This window comes from Dermacentor andersoni, chromosome 4 (assembly GCF_023375885.2).
Source record: "Dermacentor andersoni chromosome 4, qqDerAnde1_hic_scaffold, whole genome shotgun sequence".
NCBI classification, from domain to species: domain Eukaryota; kingdom Metazoa; phylum Arthropoda; class Arachnida; order Ixodida; family Ixodidae; genus Dermacentor; species Dermacentor andersoni.
The window spans coordinates 189919061-189942924 of NC_092817.1; the positions used below are offsets into that span (position 1 = coordinate 189919061).

The window sequence follows — 23864 nt, forward strand, 5'->3', positions numbered from 1 at the left end:
GGCAGAGTTGATGGGGCAGCACCAAGGGCACAAGGCACAAAGGACAGCTGGCGCGGAACCTCCTAGCGTACGAACTGCTTAATTTCGTTAAGTAACACGGAATGGTCTCCAGCAAAACCAGCAGTTGTTAAAGCCGAAATGGCTTCTTCTGGCAAGCAGGGACCGCGAGTGCGGTCGCGTTGCTTGCGCAGCTCGTCATAACTCTTACAGTTGAATAACGTCGGCTACCGTTTGCAGGTTCTTGGTGACAAGCATCTGAAATGCATCGTAATTGACACCTTTTAATATGTGTTTGATCTTGTCGGCCTCTGTCATGGATCAATTGACACGCTTGCAAAGGCCGACCACATCTTCAATGTAGCTTGTGTATGTCAGGCCACGTTGTTGAACTCGCTCGCGCAAGCCCTTTTCGGGCACGCAACTTGCGAAGAGCTGGATGGCCGAATAGTTCCACGAGTTTTGTACTGAAGGCCAACCAGGTGGTAAGGTCAGTCTCATGGTTGCGGAACCACTGATTGGAGACGTGGGTCAAGTAAAATATGACATTGTTGAGCTTATGCGCGTCGTCCTATTTGTTGCGCTTGCTTATGCGGTCGCATGACTCATGCCAATACTCCACGTCCTGTCGCACGCTCCGTTGAAGAAAGCAGGGTCGCTCTGCCGAACGGTGTCGGGACAGACCACAGTCGGAGGCTGGGAAGCAACCGGCTGGTCTTCGTCCGTGGCCATCACAGAAATAGGAGGCAAGGTACCGCGGCGGAGATCCAAGGTGGTAGGGAACCAGCAACTTCCACCAGGTATAATAGGGACGTTTGGAATCAGTATTGAGACGCAGTCGTAGGAAGCCAACTGACAATGGTAGGACAAAGGAGCTTCTCAATCGTCATCTCCTTCTTGCACGAGTAGCACACTCTGCTTCCCCAAGTAGCGATAATATTCTTCACTGCGCTGCCTTTAGCTTTTTTCAGGTGGCTTAGTTACAGCAGTATCAGTTTATGAATGGAGTTCAGCCAGCGTTTATAGTTTTGCACAGTGATCTTGCGATAGCAGTATCTTGTATCTTAAGTTTCACGATGCATTCTTTCATGTATCGGATACAAATTCTGATAGACGTCTTGCCACACGAATAATAATGCAGATACAAGATAACCAAATAATATGTAAGACACAAGTATCTCGAGACTGCTCAGCACTGCATAAAAACAAGGTTTGTTGTTCCATACAAGGTTAACCATTGTCACCAGGAAAATAAGGATGTGAGAAGTGAGTAGAAGAGCGGAAAGATGGAAAAGTGGTAGAGAAAGAGAAAGAGTGTGGATATGAGAAGTGTACTAATTGCGTCATCGTAAAGCAACTGGAAGGAGTGAAGTTAAATAGGGTAGTTGTTGGCTAGTTCGTCGCGCTGTTAAAATAACTGAAGATTCCCAAAACAATATTTCAGTAAATTGCCTGGCAACCACATGACGCCAAAGATAAAAATAATTATGGTCCGACCGTCGATGGTGACACGGAAGGCGACTTCCCCCCCCCCCCCCCCCAATTAAAGTGGCAAGTGGGAGTGCCCAGTAATTAGATGTCTGTGTTTTCAATAGATGCCACAAGTAATATGATGCAAGCTTTTTATTAATCCGATGGAGCGCGTAGCATAAGAATATGGTGGGAATAAATGAAACCACCGTGTCAACATTACTCCATTCGCATCTGTGACAGCAGATGCACAAGAATCAAAGGCAATGAAACACATTACGACCACCGCCAACTCAGTATAAACGAACATGGCACACATGTGTTAGCAGATATCGCCTCTTTTGGAACAGCAAGGACAAATATTTTGTGCACGTTTCTCCAAGTATTTCGTTCCCCAGAGGCACCCTATCTCATGTTGAAGATCTCAATCAGTGCTGCTATTGGCACATGCGAAACACATACTTCGTACGGTTAGCACCGTGTTTTTTCCAGTCTAGCGGTGTCAGCGCTGTTCACGGACAGGTCACGAAGGTACAGGCCCGACGTCGCAATGGTGAACGCCGATAAACGTCCTGACAGTATATTTGACTTTGACGAGCCAGCGCGACTTCTCGCTTATTCGAACTAATATGCGTGGCTCTTGAGGTTATGCTGATATAGGAATGCGCAATATTACACAATGGCCACAACACTGAACACAATTTCTAAGCGCTCAAGAACCATCGAACTTTACACACGCAAGAACAACAGTGGCGTCACCAGTGAAATGATTAAATTAGTAAAGTGAAAGAAAAATGTATGCATATATATCAAGTATTCGTAAAGAAAGAAATCGAGGAGAAGACACATTAGTTTGCTTAGCTGAAAACGTACATGTGGGAGAGGACGATAGCAAAACACATGAACTAAGCGCCTCCTAAGGCGTACAAGCGCAATGAAGGTTCAGAACGAGAAGCACAGAATCGCATTCTGCCTAACAAACCTGACAGCGTTGTGGCCATCGAATCGCGTACGTTGTTTCTCGCCATGCTAGGTGAACAAAGAAGGTTAGTACGACTACACACAACGCTACGACCGGTGCAGGACCATTGACACACGGGTGGTCACTGCGCTACATGAGGCAGCTTCCCCGGATGAAGCCCGGTTTTGTGCGACACTCGAAGGCGCCGGCGAACTCGTCCATGTTGTGCAGCGGCAGGAGGCACATCTCCCGGGGCGTCAGCGGTCCTGGTGTCTGATCAGCCGTGCAGTGCACCATGCAGGCACGGACAAAGAAGGCCCATTGGGCATCGGGCCAGTAGGTGCTGAACACGTTGTAGTCGGGGGACGCGGCGCGGAAGTTCGCCAGCAGCGCGTTGTACGCCAGGCGCAGTCCTTGTGCCCGCCCGAAAATCTCAGAGTGCTGCTCGTCGGGAGTGCCGGACACGTTGTTCTTGAAGCTGTAATTACGAGAGATTGGGCACAGGTTTATGTCGAAGGAAACAGTGAGATGTTTGATTTCGATGCGGAAACCAAAGCCCCTAGTGTTCTAGTAATACATCCAAGCGGGTGTTGCCCAGTTTGAAAGGATACAGCTGCTTCTTGCAGGGAAGTGCTAACTCTTTTATCAGTGTAAGAAGATATTCATGGAATTAGGTTAAATAGAGATGAGTATGCTGTTTTGCCCAGTCCGGCTTGCTGCCGTGGGTCTTCCCTCATGCGACCCGGGAGGACGTGTTAACAGTAGGCAGTTATTTGAGCTAATCGATGTGCAAGACGAAGCACACACGGTGACTGGTTTTGCTGGCGTTTCAGGTGATGCTGGTACGAAAGCTCGCCGTCACACTGCGGGGAATGCACCGGCACCGATGACCGGAGTCGTCGGTACCGGTGAACCGTCCTCAGGAAGCGTCCATCGATGCAAAACAAAAATTACTAAACCACTGTTAAGCGCACAATAAATGTGGTAAGCTGTATCATTTATATAAGGATTAGGGTAGAACTGTCGTAGTCAACTGCACAAGTTACATTTATTCACGCATTACAACGCCTGCGTGCCTAACTTACGTTATAGCTGGCGGGAGTCTTACGTTCTGACTTTGCAGTCGTGGTTTACGCGTTTGTTTTGCAAAGGGTGTACGACCACTAGGATATAAAAATCACCTGCGCTACTCGTGGCGCTCGATACTCTCTGCACCGCTCGCCAGAGACCGCCAGACTGGTTGACCGAGAAATGAAAAGCCTGCTGACCGTACTGTAACTGCCTAGTGCGCAGCTGACACATGAACATCGGTCAACAGTGTGGCAAAGGAGAAAAGACAAAAAAGATGACAGGGATAGAAAGAAAGACAGAGCTCGGAATTGATAGCCCTACTGGCATACGATGCTTTGCGAGCACGAGACGCGCTTAGTAGAAATACGGAAAGCAACAAGTCCTGCTGCGCCCGCTTCCTTGCGGTCTGCCTATCCCGTTACTCGCGAACATTAGGCACACCGTGGATCCCGAAGGTCCTATGAACTTAGCGAGGCTGCAGTGGGCCTTATCAGTTATGTAGGTGGATCCTTGTAGCCAGAGTAGACATGGCATGCTGTCGACGGAAAGACCAAGCCAAGGGTTTTGGCTCCTGCGCTAGCTTCCATCCCCTTTGTCTTCGCTCTCTATAGAGACGGACACCCACTGCCGCAACCAAAGGGTTGAATATCCCTCTGTTTAACAGCCCAAGTCTCTTCACGACATTTCCGAAGCCTACGTGTCGAACGCGGGCGCGCGATACAGACGAGTAAGCTTGAAATTTCTGCGACAACTTGCGCACTTGTTGGCTTTGTAACTCTTGATAAGCACTAGTTTCAGTTGGATGAATTATAGCTACAGTGGCATAGTGAGCGCTCTCAAAGGCAATCAATCCTACATGGATGGCTGAGCGTTCTAGAGCTATAAGCTCTCTGAACGCCGCGTGCTAGGCTAAATTTAGCTCCGATTGTGTCATGCCCGGCACGACAACGCCGCCATCTGCGTACGCGATATATCCATGATTGAGTAATGTATTCTTGCCTCTACACAACGCTACCAAAATAAAGCGCACGGCGTTTATTCAACCAATGAATAGCTTACATGCTTAACTTATGATACAACTATAAAATGTTGTCGCGGTGCCACTAGAGGGACAAAGATGAGGATCACCAACAAGACGAAAGAGACGACGTAGTGATGCTAACCTAATGTTCGGGCATACTGGTTGTACCGGCCATATCTTCTGCAGAGTTAAAACGGTCCCATTTAACCTTATATCTCTGCCGGTTTCATTTTTGGTGGAAGTGCGAGGCACTGCAGAAGACGGAACTCAGCAGCGGGCTTGTCTTCGGCCGTCTTGCAATGCTGACAGATGACCAGGCCGCTGGGTTAAGCACGGTTTCAGCATCCGCGACACTGCAACCGTCAGTCGTCTTTATCCATCCGCAGTAGTCTTGACCCACCAGTCGTCTTTACCCATTTGTCAGTGCCGTTAGCTGCTCTGGTAAGGGTACCGACAAAGCCGACATCGAAGAATGGCTTGGCATGTACAAACGCGCCGCTGTAGAAAACCGATGGGACCTGACAGTGATGCTTGTGAATTTTCTCTTCTACCTCCAGGGCCCAGCACACACCTGGTATGACACACATGAAGAAGAGTTGACCAGCTGGGACGTAAGCAAGCAAAAACTTCGCGACCTCTTCAGCAAGCTCACTGGTCGCAAGTGCACCGCCGCGAAAGACCTATCTTGTCGGGCTCAGACAGCTACTCATACGTTGCGTACATTCTTGATGTCCTAGCGCTTTGCCGCCGTGTCGATGTGAGTAGGGCCGAGGGTGACAAAGTGAGGCACATTCTGAAGGGCATCGCTGATGATGCGCTTAACTTGCTCGTTTTCAAATACTGCTCGACGGTAGACGAAATTATCTGCGAGTGCAGACGTTTCGAAGACGCAAAGGGTCGTCGGATTGCAGCACAGTTCGTGCGGCTTCCCAACACCGCCGCTATGTCGTCATGCGAAGACGCTCATTCGGTCCTTGAACCGTCCTCTACATATAGCGTTGTCCGACTTGTGCGGCGCGAAATCGAGGCTGCGTCGCCGTCTTCTTTCGCGCGTCTTTCTGAGGATATGAAATCGACGATCTGCCTCATCCACACAGTTGTCCACGAAAAACTGGCCAACGCAGAAATTCAAACCGTGTGCTCCATAACACACCCTCTGGTTAGCCCTGCCCCTCTTCCTCGACCTCCACCGACGTTTCGACGCTATTAAGCTCCGGCCCAATGGCGAACACCAGACGACAAGCTATTGTAGCGATGTGGGGCACATTTCTCACTATTGCCGTTATCGTCAGCCTTAGTTTCCACGTTCCATGTTCTGCTACCTCCACAATTACAACCAGCGCCAGCGTTTTTATGTTCCAAATGACCCGACATACGATGACCGCGGCCCTTCTGCGTCCATGAGACCCTCGGGCCGTTCGCCGTCGCCGCACGATCGTCATTTCCGCTCGCCCCTACCCTGTCTTTTTCTATCGCCTCACCCTTCTGCACGCTCATCCCCGGAAAACTGACGGACGCAGCTCCCGGAGGTGACGCTGCATTGAACTCTCGACCTGCAAATCCTCTCCTTATCTTGCCGACAGGTCAGAACCTAATCGCCGTGGAAGTGGATGCCTACCTGTCACTGCCCTAATCGACACCGGCGCACACATCTCGGTCGTGAGCGCTGAGCTCCGGAAGCAGATCAAGAAAGTGCTCACACCTGGCGAATTCCACGTCGTACGAGTCGCTGATGGGCGAACTCCCGCTGTGCTGGGAATGCGTGCCGCTCGTGTCAGCGTTGCTGGTCGCCACACATCTGTATTATTTCATGTACTTGACCGTTGCCCGCATGACGTGATCTTTGGCTTTGCTTTTTATCTGCCCATTCAGCTATAATGAACTGCTCGGCTGGCGCAGTCAAACTTGATTTTCCTGATGTTAACGACCTTACTGACACCGTACCGACCCAGCTCCGCAGGCACTGACCTGCATCACTGCTGTGCCCAACCCCTTTGTACCGGATGGTGACTATGTCGTCACTCCCTGTGCTAGTGCCTTACTTTCGCACAACGTGTCGTTCCCTCACACCGTAGTTACCGTATCGGCTAACGAAACTTACCTTCCGCTCCTGAATTTGGGATTCTGCCCTCAGGTACTCCCCAAAGGGATCTCTCTCGCCCCACTGTCGCCGTCGCACGAGTAGGACCTTTCTTCCCTCTTGCCTTTTCCGTCTTTCTCCAACTCTTCCGCCGCTTGCAATTCTCATTCCGCCACGTCGCCTCCAGCGCAGATGATAGCCCTGGATCTTACCCCCACACAAACTGACAATCTTCGTCATCTGCTCACATCTTATTCCATCATTTTTCACCTTGACGGTCGGCCTTTGAGACAAACCTCCCTAGTTCAGCATAGCATACATACCGGCAATGCACCGCCTATTCACAGATGGCCCCATCGCGTGTCGCACGCCGAGTGCCGGGTAATACAACAGGAAGTCGATATGACGCTTACCAAAGGCATTATGAACCACCGTCGAGCCTGTGGGCTTCTCCTGTGGTCTTGGTAAAAAAGGACAACACCTGGTGATTCTGCATTGATTACCGCCACATAAATACGATAACAAAGGCGGATGTTTATCCACTGCCACGAATAGACGAGTCATTGGATTGCCTACCCGGTGCGACGTACTTTTCATTGATAGACCAGCGCTCCGGTTACTGGAAGATTGCCGTCGATGACAGGGATCGTGAGGAGACAGCATTTGTTACGCCAGATGGCCTTTATTAGTTTCGAGTCATGCTACTCGGCTTGTGCAATGCTCCAGCCACCTTCTAGCGCATGATGGACACGCTCTTGCACTGCTTTAAGTGATCTATATGCACTTTTTACCTCGACGACGTCGTCGTGTTCTCACCGACCTTCGCGACACACCCTTGAACGTCTTTCGTCTATCCTTTCCGTCTTCCATGCTGATGGGCTAAAATTAAATTATTTGAAGTGCCACTTTGGTCGCAGCCAAATTACTATCCTCGGTCATCTCGTCGACTCATTTAGCGTCCGCCCCGATCCCGCAAAAGTTCGCGCTGTTGTCGATTTTCCTGTGCCGAACTGTGCCAAAGACGTCCGCAGCTTTGTAGGCTTATGCTCTGATTTCTATCGATTTGTCAGAAATTTTGTGTCAGAAATTGCTAGGGCTCTGACTGCTGATAAAAGGCGCTCCCTTAAATTTGGTCCTGACCAAACTGCTGCCATCCAACACCTTATCACCCTGCTCGCTACTCCACCATTTCTTTCTCACTTCGACCCATCTGCCCCAACAGAGGTCTGTAGAGACGCTAGTGGCTATGGAATTGGCGCGGTTTTAGCTCAGTGGCAACGTAGGCGTGACGAAGTTATTGCGTACGCAAGTCGCCTGCTTTCAGACGCTGGACGCAATTACTCCATTACAGAGCGCGAGTGCGTCGCACCCATATGGGCAGTGAGCAAATCCCTGCCATACTTAAACGGTGGAGCTTTCACTGTTACCACGGACCATGACGTTCTCTTCTGGCTCTCGACACTTAAAGATCTAACGGGTCACCTAAGTCGCTCGGCAGTACTTCTTCAAGAATTCACCTACACAGTATTGTACAAGTCCGGTAGGCTTCACCCCGATGCCGATTGTTGTCTCGGCACCCGGTTGACGCTGCAGACTCCAGTGATGCAACTGCTGGAATATTCACGCTCTCCGCCTTCCACCACATCGGCGAGGAGCAAGCACGTGCCACATCTTTGCGCGACCTCATCAGCCGCCTCCGTTCTGACCCGTCAGACCCCTCGCTTAGCTTGTTCCTTGTTTTGGACGGCACCTTATAGCGCCGCAATATGCGCACAGAAGGACATGAACTGCTGATAGTCGTTCCTTCTCATCTCCAGGCAATTGTACTCGTGCAACTTCATGATGTCCTCCCCCCCCCCCCCCCTCGCTGGCCACCTGGGTGTTTCCAGGACTTACGACCGTGTCCGGAGACAATTTTTCTGGCCTGGACTCTACCCTACCATGCGAAGTTGTGTCGCTGCTTGTGAACCATGCCAACGTCGTAAGAACCCGGCTGTGCTTCCGCCTGGAACTCCCCAGCCAATTGATATACCCACCGAACCGTTTTATCGTGTTGGCCTCGACCTGTTGGGCCCTTTCTCTACCTCCAGAGCTGGAAATAAGTACATCGCCGTTGCAACAGATTATTCAACTTGCTATGCCGTCACACGAGCCATCCAGACCAGTTGTGCTACCGACGTCGCAGACTTCTTGCTCCAAGACGTCATCTTGCACCACGGAGCTCCTGACCAGCTTCTCGCCGACAGGGGCCGCTACTTTTTATCTCGGGTTATTGACGATCTGCTTCGCTCTTGTGCCACGAAACACAAGTTCACGACAGCATACCACCCTCAAAAGAACGTCCGCACTGAAGGCCTGAACCGAACACTTACAGATATGCTCTCGATGTATGTTTCCTTAGATCATCGTGACTGGAACGCCGCGGTTCCATGTGTGACGTTCGCGTACAACTCGTCATGTCACGACATCGATCTGTACTCCTCCTTCTATCTCCTCTTTGGTCGTGACCCGACATTGCCTTTTGAAACGCTCCTGCCAACTGCACTTGAGCGACTTCTGAGTACGCTCGCGACGCTATCGCTATAGCCGTCCAGGCAGGCCAGTTTGCCCATCGTCGCCTTTCTGAGTCGCAGACAAGACAGAAGCCTATGACACAGGTCATCGTGATGTCGAGTCCTCCACCGGCGACCTCGTCCTCCTTTGGACTCCTTCAAAGCGTGTGCGCCTATCAGAAAAAACTGCTCTCCCGGTACTCTGGCCCTAAACCCGTCGTCCGACAGCTCAGTGATGTGACTTACCAAGTACCTCCAACCGATGCTTCGCCGTCGTCCACGTTCACTGGTATCGTCCTCGGGGGTCGTCTCACGCCATATCATCTGCCCACCATCTAGAAGTGTTGTGTGTCACCGATCTCGGGGGCGTGCGAATGTTAGGAAAGATGGGGTCGGGAAACGCAGAGCAGCACAGCAAACAGAGTTTAACCCAAACTCAAAACCTCAAAATAAAACTCATGTAACTAAAACACAATGAAGAGACGCCAGCATCTAAGCCACCTACTTAAAAGGGACTAAAGATGTCCTTATTCCCGGCCACGTCAGTCCTTAGTGCTTTCTACGCGAAAGCCCGGCAACCCTATCCTATGGCTGCGCACTAACAGAAAGGATCATTCTTACAGACATTTAACGTCGCACGTATCCTCCGGGTCCGGTGCGTGTCAGATCTCTGTCCTAGTCAGTGCTCTCGCCGACTCCGCACGTGTTGATGCCTTATTGTTGGTCAGTCAACTCGCCCGTCACGCATGCCGGTGTCCCGAACTCCGTTGATGACGTTGCACTTCGGCCTCACCGGTTAGGCCTAAATCCGGCTTCCGCCACTACTTCGAGTGCCGACGAGACGCCCCGAGGGACTATCGTACGCGCTGGTCTGCCTCTGAAGGGGGATGCTTCCTGGAGTGCTCGGTACTGCCGTGAGAGGCTGCAGCAGGTCCAAGGAGCCTCGCTCGAACGTCGCCGAGGTCGACCGCGACACCCTGGCCCACCAGCGTTACGGACTTGACCGAACTACCATGGCTCCCGTCGTCAGTGTGATGCTGACCCAACGACCTTCTTGGCCCAGAGCCACGTCGATAACGCCTGCTCAGCGCCGCCTCTCTCCCGATCACAGCTTGGGTCACGCGCCTCGAGGGCTCGTGCCGTTCGGATCGATCCGCACACATCGTCCTCTTCCTTTCTTTCTGCGCCGCATGCCTCTTACATATGACAAGAAGGCGCTTTCGCCGCCGGGGGTTATGTCACGGTGCCACGAGAGGGACACAGACGACGATCACCAAGATGAAACATACGACATAGTGGGGCTAACCTAATGTTCTACCATACTGCTTGTACCGGCCATATCTTCTGCAATGTAAACACGGTCCCATTTCACCTTATATCTCTGCCCGTTTCAATAGGAAACACTGCACATGCACGGTAAACCTTTTGTGTACGATCCGATGACTAATACTATGACAGAAGTTGAACGGTTATCGACTTCTCGTGAGCTAAAGAGTGCTGTTGGTAGTAGATTGCCACGTAGATTGCCACCGCACGTAGATTGCCACGTGATACTTCTTCATAGGACTGTGCGAGAGGACTTGATTCTTCATCACCAAGTTGCATCGGTGCTCGACGTTTGGCCGGTCTAACCGGCAACGCGGGCAGTCTTCTTAACAAGTATGGCGCTTTTAATTCAGCTCTTGAGTCATGTGACGCTGATATCATGCCGTAACTGAATGTTTGGCTACATGCAAACATTAAGGATCATGAAGTTTCCTCGAATGCGTCGCACATTGCAACTTATCGATGTGATCGCACGTTGGGTCGGGGCGGTACTCTACTGCTAGCCATCAAAAAGAATGTATTGTGCCGACTTATTCTCCTGAACTCTCAACTAGAAAGAATTTCGCCAGTTGCCGAACTAGGTTATCAAAAATTGTATTTGGTGTTTCATATCGTCCACCTTCGTACACGGGTGACTTTGCCGGTAAGTTGCATGACCTGCTATGCACTATTCACATTCAATTATCAAACACTCTGTTCTTTCTAATGAGATATTTTAATTTCCCAAACATACAATGGTGTTCACTTCCGTCTACAGCTCATCCCCCTCCTGCTGAATCCAACAACGTTTTGAATCTCTGCAGACTGTTTGCTCTTTCACAGCTGGACTGTGCGACAACGAGACTGGCAAATGGAACAGCCAACTCGATGGACTTAATTATAACTGCCATGCCTTCAACCTGCGTCTCATATTTTGTACTTACCTGGTTTAAGTGACCACCTACTTGTGGAATTTAGTATTAGTACTCCTATCTTAACTGTTACAATCGCCTACACGCTGCATGTTCATAGCCCAGGTACTCTCACTGATCATGTTCTAATAAACGTCATTTCGCCTAAGATTGCTCGCACTGTTAACTTTGATATTACGGACCACTACCCCATTTTCTTGTAGGTCGAATCCCACAACATATGCTAAATAAAAACCATCAAAAAGGAATTTCTTCGACGCGAAGTTGCTTCACCAGAGAATTTCACACATTGACTGGAACGTTTTTATACATGAACCGAATGTTGAGGCAGCTTTTAAAAATTTTTGTGCTAAAATAACGGAAACGGTTAGCTCATGCTCGTCATTCTCTCTTACTTACAAACGGTACTCGGCGCCCAGAAGCCCATGGATCACGAATAACTTACTGCGGTGTATTCGTAAAAAGGATAACCTACATAAAAAAGTTAAATTGAGACCATTTATTCTGGCTTTGAGAAATCGCTTCAAAAAATACTCTCAAACATTATCTAGAACTTTAAAAACCGCTAAACGAGATTATTATCAAAATCAGATTATTAAAAATGGGAACAATAATGGAAAAAATTGGGAACTAATAAAAGAATTTTTGAACATGCCTAAACGACCTGTAGCAAATGAACTTAATGATGCTGGCCGCCATCTCACTAACCCTCCTGATATAGCTAACGCATTCAACAAGTTTTTTTCAACGGTGACCTCAAGCCAACCGACTCATGTTTCGCACTATGCTCGCTGCTCCCAATCATATTACTTACGACCTACATCACCGGAGGAGGATTTTCTTGTATTATGTGGTCTAAAATGCACTGGTCCAGGGTTAGACCTCATTCACCCATCCAAAATTAAACTAGTCGCCCATGAGCTATCGGGTGTTCTTGCTACCCTTATAAATAAGATATTTACCAGAAGTATTTCTCCCTCTGTACTAAAACAAGGAAAAGTTCTGCCTGTTTTTAAAAAAGGAGATCCAAGCGTTTTGGGTAACTATCGCCCGATAACGACCCCACCATTTTTTAGTAAATTTATCGAAAAACTTCTTGCTGACCGCCTCGTGAAGTACCTTGAACAATTTAACCTTTTGACACCCCATCAATTCGGTTTCCGCCCTAATTTTTCCACGGAACTTGCTATAATAGAATTCACTGACCACATTAGAAACTTCACTGACAACGGGTGCTGGGCCGCGGCGTTATTTATTGATTTTACTAAGGCATTTGATACAATTGACGACATCATACTTTTTTCTAAGTTAGAATCACTAAGTGTCACTGGACCTGCTCTAAACCTTCTACAGAGTTATCTGCTTGACCGTACACAAGTTGTCCAATTCGCTGATGCCATATCGCAGCCAATAACTACTAATCAAGGTTTTCCGCAGGGATTCATTTTTGGCCCTCTTCTTTTTCTTTTGTATATTAATGACTTGCCTAATTGTCTCAACGATTCAGAATGCATACTTTACGCTGACGATACAACTATATTTGCTGGAGATAAAGACCTTAATACCTTAACAACACGATTAAACAACGACCTTAGAAAAATCACGTCTTGGTGTCTTGACAATGCGCTACAAATAAACGCCACAAAGACATGCTTTATGATTTTTCATACTCATCATAAGCAAACCTCTTTAGTTCCGAGTCTTAATCTAGATAACCACGTAATTTATCCATCTGATACGACCACATTTCTTGGTGTTGCTCTTGACTCTCATCTAAAATTTAACAAACATACCATATCCCTTGTTAAAAAAATTGGTTTTGGTTTACGTGTATTAATCAAATCTCGACATTACTTTCAGCAACACATCTTACGGTCACTGTATTAAGCATTCATACATAGTCACCTGATATATTGTCTCACATCATGGGGAAACACATATGAAACGCACATGTCATGCCTTCATCACTTACAAAACCAAGCAGTACACCTTAATACATTTAGTTCTCATCTGGCATCTGCTCCCCCACTTTACCAACATCTACAAATCCTTCCCCTCATTTACTCATTACAGCTAAAACTTGGTCTTTAATTTACCGCATCCGAAATCAAGGTGCCGTCATTACAAATTTTTGGGGCCCCCAACTACTCAACCATAACATTACAAGATTCTCGGAACAAAATAATATGGTATTACCTAAAGTACGCACAAATTACGGCAAGCAGACAGCGCTCTTTTCGGGAATAATGTTTTGGAATTCATTGCCCGTTAACATCAAGTGCATCCATCCAGAACAATCATTTCATAAAGCATTGAAAATTCACTTGTGGTCAACAGCCTGTTAGTAATAAATAACGTTTATTGACAACGAACTGTGCTTTATTTTTACGCTTTACATTATGTATAACCGTCTAGCACTTAATTCGTTTTATGTACTTTTCTGTATAATTATGTTCTAATGAAGTTATGTATTATAGTTATTTAATTTATCTTTGCTTGTACTGTTTCACTGATCTGTAACACCACTGCCTGTCTGTATTTGATTATTTTTTTTGTATTTAGCACAGGAGGTCCCCTCGGCAGTTTGAACTCTGGGACCTCCTTCTGTACTAATATTTACCATATACCTTCCTGTATTCAATAAACAATAAACTTCCAACTTCCAACTTCCCCCCCAAAAAAAGAAGCACGCGAGTACTAAAGTTATCTTGGATTACAATAAAGCAAATTTTGAGGCAATTAACACTGAATTGTCGAATTGTCTCTACTTTATTCTTTACTAACTTTCACGTCCGGACTGTCGATAATAACTGGCAACTTTTCAAAACTGAACTCCATGAACTCGTAATGAAGTGCATCCCCTTGCGCAAGCTCTCCTGCAATATCCACGCTCCATGGTATAACGCCTACATAAAACCCCCAGCAAATCGAAAAAACCAGGCGTACCGTGCCACTGAGACTTCTTCTGACACACGATTGGAAGCCTACCATACTGCTAAGAGTACATACGTGCCCGCACAAACTCCTATGACATGTACATTCTTGAAGAAACGTTGCCTACCATGATAACTAACAATCCCCAAAACTTTTGGCGAGTGATTAACACTTCCAGTCATAGTAATAATAATAATAATAATATTAATAATAATAATAGTAATAATAATAATCAACCTGGCTACGTCCACTGCAGGGCAATGGCCTCTCCCATACTTCTCTAACTACCCCGGTCATGTGCTAATTGTGGCAAACTTCTTAATCTCATCCGTCCACCTAACTTTCTGCTACCCCCTGCTACCCTTCCCTTCTCTTGCAATCCAGTCCGTAACCCTTAATAAACATCGATTATCTTCCCTCCTCGTTACAGGTCCTGCCCATGCCCATTTATTTTTCTTGATTTCAACTAAGATTTCGTTAACTAGAGTTTGTTCCCTCACCCAATCTGCTCTCTTCTTATCCCTTAACGTTACACCCACCATACTTCTTTCCATAGCACGTTGCGTCGTCCTCAATTTAAGTAGAACCCTTTTCGTAAGCCTCCAGGTTTCAGCCCCGTAGGTGAGCACTGGTAAGACACAGCTGTTATACACTTTTCTCTTGAGGGATAATGGCAACCTGCTGTTCATGATCTGAGAATTCCTGCCAAACGCACCCCAGCCAATTCTTATTCTTCGGATTACTTCAGTTTCATGATGCGGATTCGCGGTCACTACCTTCCCAAAGTAGCTGAATTCCCTTACCGCTTCCAGTGCCTCGCAACCTAGCGCAAACTGCGGTTCTCTTCCGAGACTGTAAAACATTACTTTAGTTCTCAGCAGATTAATTTTTAGACCCACCCTTCTGCTTTGCCTGTCCAAGTCAGTGAGCATGCATTACAATTGGTCCCCCAGGTTCCTAACCATTGCAATATCATCAGCGAATCTTAAGTAACTAAGGTATTCTCCATTAACTCTTAGGCCCCTGAGTTACTAAGCAGGGCAATATTATCAGCGAATCGCAAGTTACTAAGGTATTCTCCATTAACTGTTATCCCCAACTCTTCCCAATCCAGGTCTCTGAATACCTCCTATAAACACGTTGTGAATAGCATTGGAGAGATCCTACATCCCTGCTTGACGCCCTTCTTTATTGTGATTTTGTTGCTTTCTTTGTGGAGGATTACGGTGGCTGTGGAACCGCTATAGATATCTTCCAGTATCTTTACATATGGCTCATCTACAGCCTGATTCCGTAGTGCCTTTATGACTGCTGAGGTTTTGACAGAATCGAACACTTTCTCGTATTCAATGAAAGCTACATATAAGGGTCGGCTATATTCCGCACACTTCTCTATCACCTGATTGATACTGTGAATATGGTCTATTGTTGAGGTGCCTTTACGAAATCCTGTCTGCTCCTTTGGTTGACAGAAGCCTAAGGTGTTCCTAATTGTATTTGAGATTACCTTAGTAAATGCTTTGTAGGCAACGGACAGTAAGCTGATCGGTCTATAATTTTTCAAGTCTTTGGCGTCCCTTTGTTATGGATTAGGATTATGTTGGCGTTCTTCCAAGATTCTGGTACATCCAGGTCATGAGGTATTGGGTGTACAGGGTGGCTAGTTTGTTTAGAAGAATCTGCCCACCACCCTTAAAAAAATCTGCTGCTACCTAAATCTCCCCAGCTGCCTTCCCCCTTTGCATACCTCCCAAGGCTTTCTTTACTTCCGGCGTTGTGGGATGTCAAATTCCTCTAGGCTATTCCCTCTCCCATTATTGTCGTGAGTGCCACTGGTACTGTATAAATCTCTATAGAACTTTTCAGCCACTTCAACGATTTTGAACGCTTCCAGTCACACCGCTATTAATCTTATTAATGATACCGGTGCTACTATATCATCATCATCAGCCTGTTTTATGTCCACTGCAGGACGAAGGCCTCTCCCTGCGATCTCCATTTACCTCTAATTATGGGGTTTAACGTGCCAAAACCACTTTCTGATTATGAGGCACATTTACCTCTGTCTTGCACCAACCGATTCAAACTAGCGCACGAGAATTTCCTCATTTCATCGCTCCATCTGGTCTCCTGCCGTCCTCAACTGCGTTTCCCTTCTATTGGTATCCATTCTTTAACCCTAACGGTCCAACGGTTACCTAACCGGCGCATTACATGACCTGCCCAGCTCCACTTTTTCCTCTTGATGTCAATTAGAATATCGTATATACCAGTTTGCTATCTGATCCAAACCGCTCTCTTTCTGTCTCGCAACGTTATGCCTAGCAATCTTCGTTCCATCGCACTTTGCGCGGTCCTCAACTTGTTCTCAAGCTTCTTTGTCTCCAAGTCTCTGTTGTCCCATATGTCAGCAGTGGTAAAATGCACTGATTGTACACCTTCCTTTGAAATGATCATGGTAAGCTTCCAGTTAGGGGCTGCGAATGTATGCCGTATGCGATCCGACCCATTTTTATTCTTATATGAATTTCCTTCTCATGATCACGGTTCCCTGTGATTAATTGACCTAGGTAAGCATACTCCTTCACAGACTCTAGAGGCTGACTGGTGATCCTGAACACTTGTTCCATTGCCGGGCAATTCATCATCATCTTTGTCTTGTGCATTTTAAACTTCAACCCCATTCTTACACTCTCTCTGTTAAGATCCTCAATGATTTGTTGTAACTCGTCTGCATTCTTGCTGAATAGAATAATGTCAACGGCAAACCGACGGTTGCGGAGATATTCGCCGTCGATCCTTACTCCTAAGCCTTCCCAGTTTAATAACTTGAATACTTCTTCCAAGCACGCAGTGAATCGCATTGGAGAGATTGTGTCTCCCTGTCTGACCCCTTTCTTTATAGGTATCTTCCTGCTTTCCTTGTGTGTAGAATAAGGTACCTGTAGAACTTCTGTAGATATTTACGTGAGCCTTCTGTATTTATTTTATTTATTTATTTGGTACATACTGCCGGCCTGAGTGTCAGGCCTTGGGCAGGAGTGGGTACATATGAATAATACAAGAATAAATGATCAATAGAAGGGTACAAAAATTCCTTATCAACGGCATCCTAACATTGCGCGTAACAGCACTCGGCAATGCGCAAAACAAAGTGAGTATTTGATATCACAGCTTAGACCGAACGCACATTAATGAAAACGCATGAAAGAAAAAATAAACGCTTGATAAATAGAAAGCAATTACTTATCGCAAACGATCAAGCCCGCACATGAAAGACGGAATAGTGGGGCTTTCGACCACCTCAGCGGGCAGGTCGTTCCAGTTACGTATTGTACGCGGGAGAAACGAGTATTTAAAAGCATTCGTTTGGCCAAATATTCACCGACTTTCCTGGAGTGAAAGGATCTAGTTTGCCGTTGCTGTACTGGTTGAAAGTATAAATGCTTACCTATTCCTTATTTGTCATGATACAGTAAATAGAGTAGTTTTAGTCTATCACGATACCGCCTTGTCTCCAAGCTCTCCAAATTGGCTGTCTGTATAAGGGCTGTAGGGGATGTTTTCCAACTATAAGAGTTACAAATAAACCTGACCGATTCCCTCTGTACTTTCTCGAGTTTTTGAATGTTAGTTTGTGTGTGGGGGTCCCAAATTACTGCAGCGTATTCGAGGATTGGCCTTGCATAAGTATTATAGGCCAAGAGTTTAATTTCTGTCGTTGATGTACCTAAAGATCTGCGTAAATATCCTAAGCGTTTCATAGCTCTCTTAATTATGTAGGCCACGTGATTATTCCAACGAACATCATAATTAATTAATAGTCCTAGATACTTATAACTCGATACTTCAGACATACTGGTACCATTGAGGACGTAAGCGAACTTAAAAGATTGAACCTTACGTGTTACTTGCATTGCCACTGTTTTGTTAATGTTAATATTCACTTGCGACGTGGAACACCATGACTGTATGCAATTTAACGCGTTGTTTATTAATTCCTGATCTGCCGGAGTGCGTATTTCTTTATAAGTAAACTGTACTCATTGATTACGTAATGCCTCTATGACTGCTGGTATCTCTACTGCATCAAATGCCTTTTTGTAATCTATGAAAGCAGTATAGAGAAGCTTATTGTACTCTGCGGATTTCACGATAACCTGAATAATGACATTGATGTGATCCATTGTATAGTATACTTTTCCGAAGCGAGCCTGTTCCCTTGGTTGACTAAAGTCCAGTGTTGCCCTTATTTTATTACAGATAATTTTGGTAAATATTTCATATAATACTGGGAGGGGGGAAGCTAATGGGTATATAATTTTTCAATTATTTAACGTCTCCCTTTTTGTGAATTAGTATAATGTTTGCATTCTTCCAGCTTTCTGGGACCCTTGCTGTCACATTTCGTGTAAAGAGCCGCCCGTTTTCCAAGAATTATGTCTCCTCCATCTTTGTTTAAATGGACTGTTATTCCATCTTCTCCTGCCGCTCTTCCTCGTTTCATGTCTCGCAAGTCCCTTCTGACCTCATCGCTAGTTCTGGAGAAGTTTCTGTATCCTGTTCATTACTATTTCTAATGGAGGTATCCTCCCTCCACTGGGTACTATAGATGTCAGTATAGAATTGTTCCGCTTCATTTACTATATCTTCGAGATTGCTGATGATATTAGCCTGCTTATCTTTCAGTGCGTACATCTTGGTTTCTCCTATGCCAAGTTTGTTTCTCACCGATTGCAGGCTGCGTCCTTTTTTACTGCATCTTCAGTCTTTCTCAGGTTATAGTTTCGAATATCACTTATTTTCACCTTGTTGAACAGTTTGAGAGTTCCGCGAATTCAATCCTATCTCTTCAGTTGGACACTCTCATTTTTTTATCGTTTCTTTATTAGGTCCTTTGTTACTTGGGAGAGCTTGCCTACTGGTCACCTTGGTGCCTTCCTCTGACTTCAATTGCTGCCTCTGAAGCCAGCCTAGTTATGGTTTCATTCATTAGCTCTATGTCGTTATCATCTCTCCGTTCTAAAGCTGTTTGGAAGATCCAGCCTGAATTTGTCTGCTTTTACCCTTACTGTCTCTAGGTTGACTTGTTTCTTCTTGACCAATTTTGCTCTTTCTCTCTTCAAATTAAGGTGAATCCTAGCCCTCACTAACCTATGATCACTGCACTTTACTCCACCTATCACTTCTACATCTTGCACTATGCTCGGATCAGCAGAAAGTATGAAGCCAATTTCATTTCTGGTTTCAGCATTGGGTCCAGGTCCACTTTCTGTTGCTAGGCTTCCAGAAAAAGGTGTTCATTATTTTAAGCTTATTCCTTTCTGCGAATTCTACCAGAGTCTCTTATCTGGCGTTCCTAGAGTCGACGCCGTAGTTGCCAATTGTTTGTTCACGAGCCTGCTTTTCTTCCACTTTTGCATAGAAATCATCCATTACTATAGTATATTGAGTTTGCACTTTTCTCATCGCTAATTCAACATCTTCATAAAACTGACCTACTTCCTCATCATCGTGACTGCATGCTAGAGCGTAGGCTTGTAGTACCTCTAATCTGTACCTCTTAAGTTTGATTACGACTACAGCTGCCCTCTAATTAACGCTGTAGAATTCGTCAATGTTGCCTGCTATGTCCTTATGGGTTAGGAATCCTACCCCGTAATGCTTCTTATCTGGCAGACCTCTATAGCAGAGGTCATGTCCTTTATTCAGCAATATATAAGCCTCACCAGTTCTAATCTCACTAAGGCCGATGATATCCCAAACAGTGTCTGATAATTCCTCAAAGACTCCTGCTAAGCTAGCGTCACTCGAAAGGGTTCGGGTGTGAAACGCTGCAAGGGTCAGTTTCCACTGGCGGGCTGTCCGGACCCAGAGATTCTTAGCACCCTCTGCTGCTTCGCAGGTCTGACCGCCGCCTTGGTCAGGTGCTCCGCAGCTGCTGGGGATTGAGGGCCATTGGGCAATTGAGTGATTCATTTGGGAGGGAGTGGCCGAATACTGCACCAGGAAGGCCAATTCCTGTTCTGGTGAGGGAAGTTCGTGTTGAAGCTTAGTGGCCCTTCCTAATTTGGTTGTCTTTCTTTCGGGGGGGAGGGGGGTGGGCTCTCATTAGAAAGTCAGCGCGAGGCACGTCGCTAGAGTCAGTTTAGGTCCATTTAGTATATCTGAAATACCTAAAAGCATGCTTGAATTATCCGCGGTATACGGGTTTTGATGATCGCGGCAGGCGGCATGGCATAGTATTTCTCAGTGGTTATAACATCGTGGTTTCGGAATCTCCCGTACGCAAGCGGCCATGAACGCGGCTAGATACACGATACATTTTCGGCGGAATTTCATGTCTAGCAGCTATATCAACTATATCAGATGACGAATGTTCCTTCGCTGTTAATGAACTTTTCTGCAACAATTTCGTCGTTGTTTCTAATTCACAACTCCCCACCGTCACACCATGCGCGTGCCTTCCTATGAACCCAATAATGATGGATCCATGCGGTGTTGCTAAGTTTATAGAATCACTAAATATTTCTTGCTCGCCTGGCGCTGACCTCATTAATTCAAAAATTCCAAGAAACACAACCTTGCATTTATAAATTATTCTGTTGCAAATTTATCAACAGTTTCTTGACAGCCACCACATCCACGCTGGCTGGAAGCTCGGGAAGGTCATTCCACTCCACAATTCTGGTAACAACAATTGGCTTAACAATGATCGCCCCGTCTCCCTAACCAGCATTCTCTGTAAAATATTTGAATATACTCTGTCTTCTCAACTTAGCTCATTTCTAGAATCGATCTCATTTTTTTCTTCTTCCCAACACGGCTTTCGAAAATCACTCTCTTGTAAAACGCAGTTATTCACCTTCACCTACAAACTACTCTTAATTCTGGGTCATAGTACATGCCCGATTATGTATTGTCTGGGTTACCCGAAGGCATTCGATACAATCTGTCACAAACTAGTTTTTTTGAAGTTAAGCAATATTAATATAGATTCCAATCGTAACTGGCTTGAGTATTTCTTGACTAACCATCTTCAGTTTGTTGAATGCAATGATTATTAAACCTGTCTATTCTGAGGTTCCACAAGGGTCCGTCTTAGGTCCCCTACACTTCCTGATCCATATTAACAACCTGCCTTATTGGGTTTCTTCTAACATTCTTATTTGCTGATGACTGCGTCATTTTCCGTGAAATTGCCAACAATAACGACACTAATACTCTTCAAAGTGATCTTGACGCCTTATGTAACTGGTGTGGCACATGGCGTATGCAACTAAATCTTAACGAATGCAAAGTTATACGTGTAACTCGAACCTCATCCACCTCCCCCTGCTTTCTCTTCAATAATGTTGTCTTGGAGTCTGTAGCTTCCTACCGTTATCTCGGCGTGAAGATAACATTTGCCCTAAGCTGGACTTGATCTGCAGAACAGTATCTTAATTAACACTGCTAACCGCAGGCTAGGTTACCTCCGTCGAAACTTCTCCTCTGCTCCTCTCTCCCTAAAAGTACTTCTCTACAAAACACTGGTCAGAACAAAACTTGAATAGGCGTCTTCCATACGGGATCCTACTTCTAACACTCTCATTACTGCACTCGAACTTGTCCAGGATAACGCCGCTAGGTTTATCACTGCCAACTATCACCGCACAGCTAGCATTCATGTAATGAAGGACACACTCGGACTCCCTCCACTTGCTTCTCGCCGCAAGCATTCTCACCTATATTTGTTCCACAATATCTATTAGCATATTCCACAGCTACGTTCTCACCTAATGCCCCCACCATGCCACACATCTTCACGCATCAACCATGTCAACAAGGTCGGGATTCACCGTGCCGTGCGAAAACATACCACCACTGTCTCCTACCGCGCACTTCTAAGGAATGGAACGGCCCTGCAGGATCAATCGCCTGCATTCAAGACCCTGTTAGTTTTTGCGCACTTATAGCCAAGAATGCGCCATAAATAGTTCGCACCATAGCTCTTATTTCAAGATGTATTTTTACTTTTCTGTGCATACCCTACTGGCAATCATGGTACAATAAAGAATTTGAATCGGTATCATATCATTTGTAGTTTGTTTCATTTTGTATCGGTTTTGTTTCCCATGTAATTTACTCTGTTATCCTATACCACTCCTCTCTATAATGCCTCCGGGCCTTGAGGGAACAAACAAACAAACAAACAAACAAACAAACAAACAAATAAACGAACGAACAAACAAAGAGACAAACAAACAAACAAATAAATAAATAAACAAATAAATAAGGAAATAAATAAACTGGTGGCGGTCGTACTGTCTAATCCTGAAGTCGTGCGCGCTCCTTATTCGTCGCTGGCCTGCCGGTGTCAAAGGTAGTGGGCGCGAGGCGGCATCCCTCGTTCTTTCTGTCCAAGTCCCTTCAGGCCATTTATTTGCCCTATGTGCCCAACGCGGAGGCACCACAACCACGCAAGCGTGAAATACCTACACAAAATTGCACACTTGTACGCCTTATATAGCTCCTGATGAGGCCTGGTTTGAGTTTGATGGATTGAATCTATCATGCCTGAGCGTGCTTCTTCAAATGCGGCCATTCCGCTCGGATCAGCAAACGTACTGCCCAGCGATGTATGCCTCTCTTAACACCGAGCGAAGGGCTAAATTTAGCTCCTATTGCGTCATGCGAGGCCCGACAGCGTCACCAACGGCACCAGACGTGCGCATAATTGAGAGATTGCTTCTGTCTTCTACGCAGTGATACCAAATTAAGGCGCGTGTCTGGTAGGCTGGTAAAGATATAAGCGAAACTAGTATATGTAACGTTTTTGTTGCGTGAGGTTTTAGCCAACTTTAAAATCGTTTTACGTCGACATTTAGGCTCGCTTCACGCAGCGAGCCATCTGTGCGTCCTGTCGTCTCGACGCCGTACGTTTAGCTCCTCGTAGCGCCCGCTTAGGTGTCGCCACAGCGTCATGCAAAAGATGAATTATACCAACGCTTGCAGTAACATATTGTGTTTGTACGTTTTTTTTATTCGACGACGACGCGCATGCCATATTTACGGTGTCAGGTTCGGCTGTTTCTTCGCAGATGTGCAACACCGAAGAGGCCAGACTTACCCGAGACTCGAGTGCAAGTCCAGAAGGCAGTACAGTCTGTCCAGGTAGTTGTCTTCGGTACCCTTTCTCCCTTGGCGCCGTCTGGCGACCCTAGCCTCTAGGGCAGTGGGTCCGACATCAGAGGCGCCCCGGCCTCGTGTTACGATCCTCGCGAGTTCCCAGGACAGCAGGGCGCCCAGGGTAACGTAGTTGACGTACTCCGGCATGTACCCGTCGGCCAGGGAAGAAAGGTACACGTACGGCTCCATCTGGTAGATGCCCGGAACGATCACGGCGCGGACGGCCGGCACGTACCGCAACTTGCCGGTGTGTCCCAGTCGCCAGAGCAGCGTCTGCAGCCTCGACGGCGGGTGCAGTAACAACACTCGACGGTCGTGTCGCATTGCCCGGAAGTAGGTGGCCACGAAATGCTTCATAGCCCACTCCGGA

At 46.5% G+C, this 23864-nt stretch overlaps 1 protein-coding gene across 1 annotated transcript; it reads right to left on the reverse strand.

Moving 5' to 3' along the window:
- Positions 1 to 1605: 1605 nt before the first annotated feature.
- LOC140217190 (uncharacterized) lies at positions 1606 to 23864 on the reverse strand. The gene is made up of 2 exons (XM_072287583.1): positions 23436 to 23864; positions 1606 to 2906 (listed from the first exon to the last, which is right to left on the reverse strand). Exons 1-2 carry the CDS (start codon positions 23849 to 23851, stop codon positions 2579 to 2581), a joined length of 744 nt encoding a protein of 247 aa, XP_072143684.1. The 5' UTR covers positions 23852 to 23864; the 3' UTR covers positions 1606 to 2578.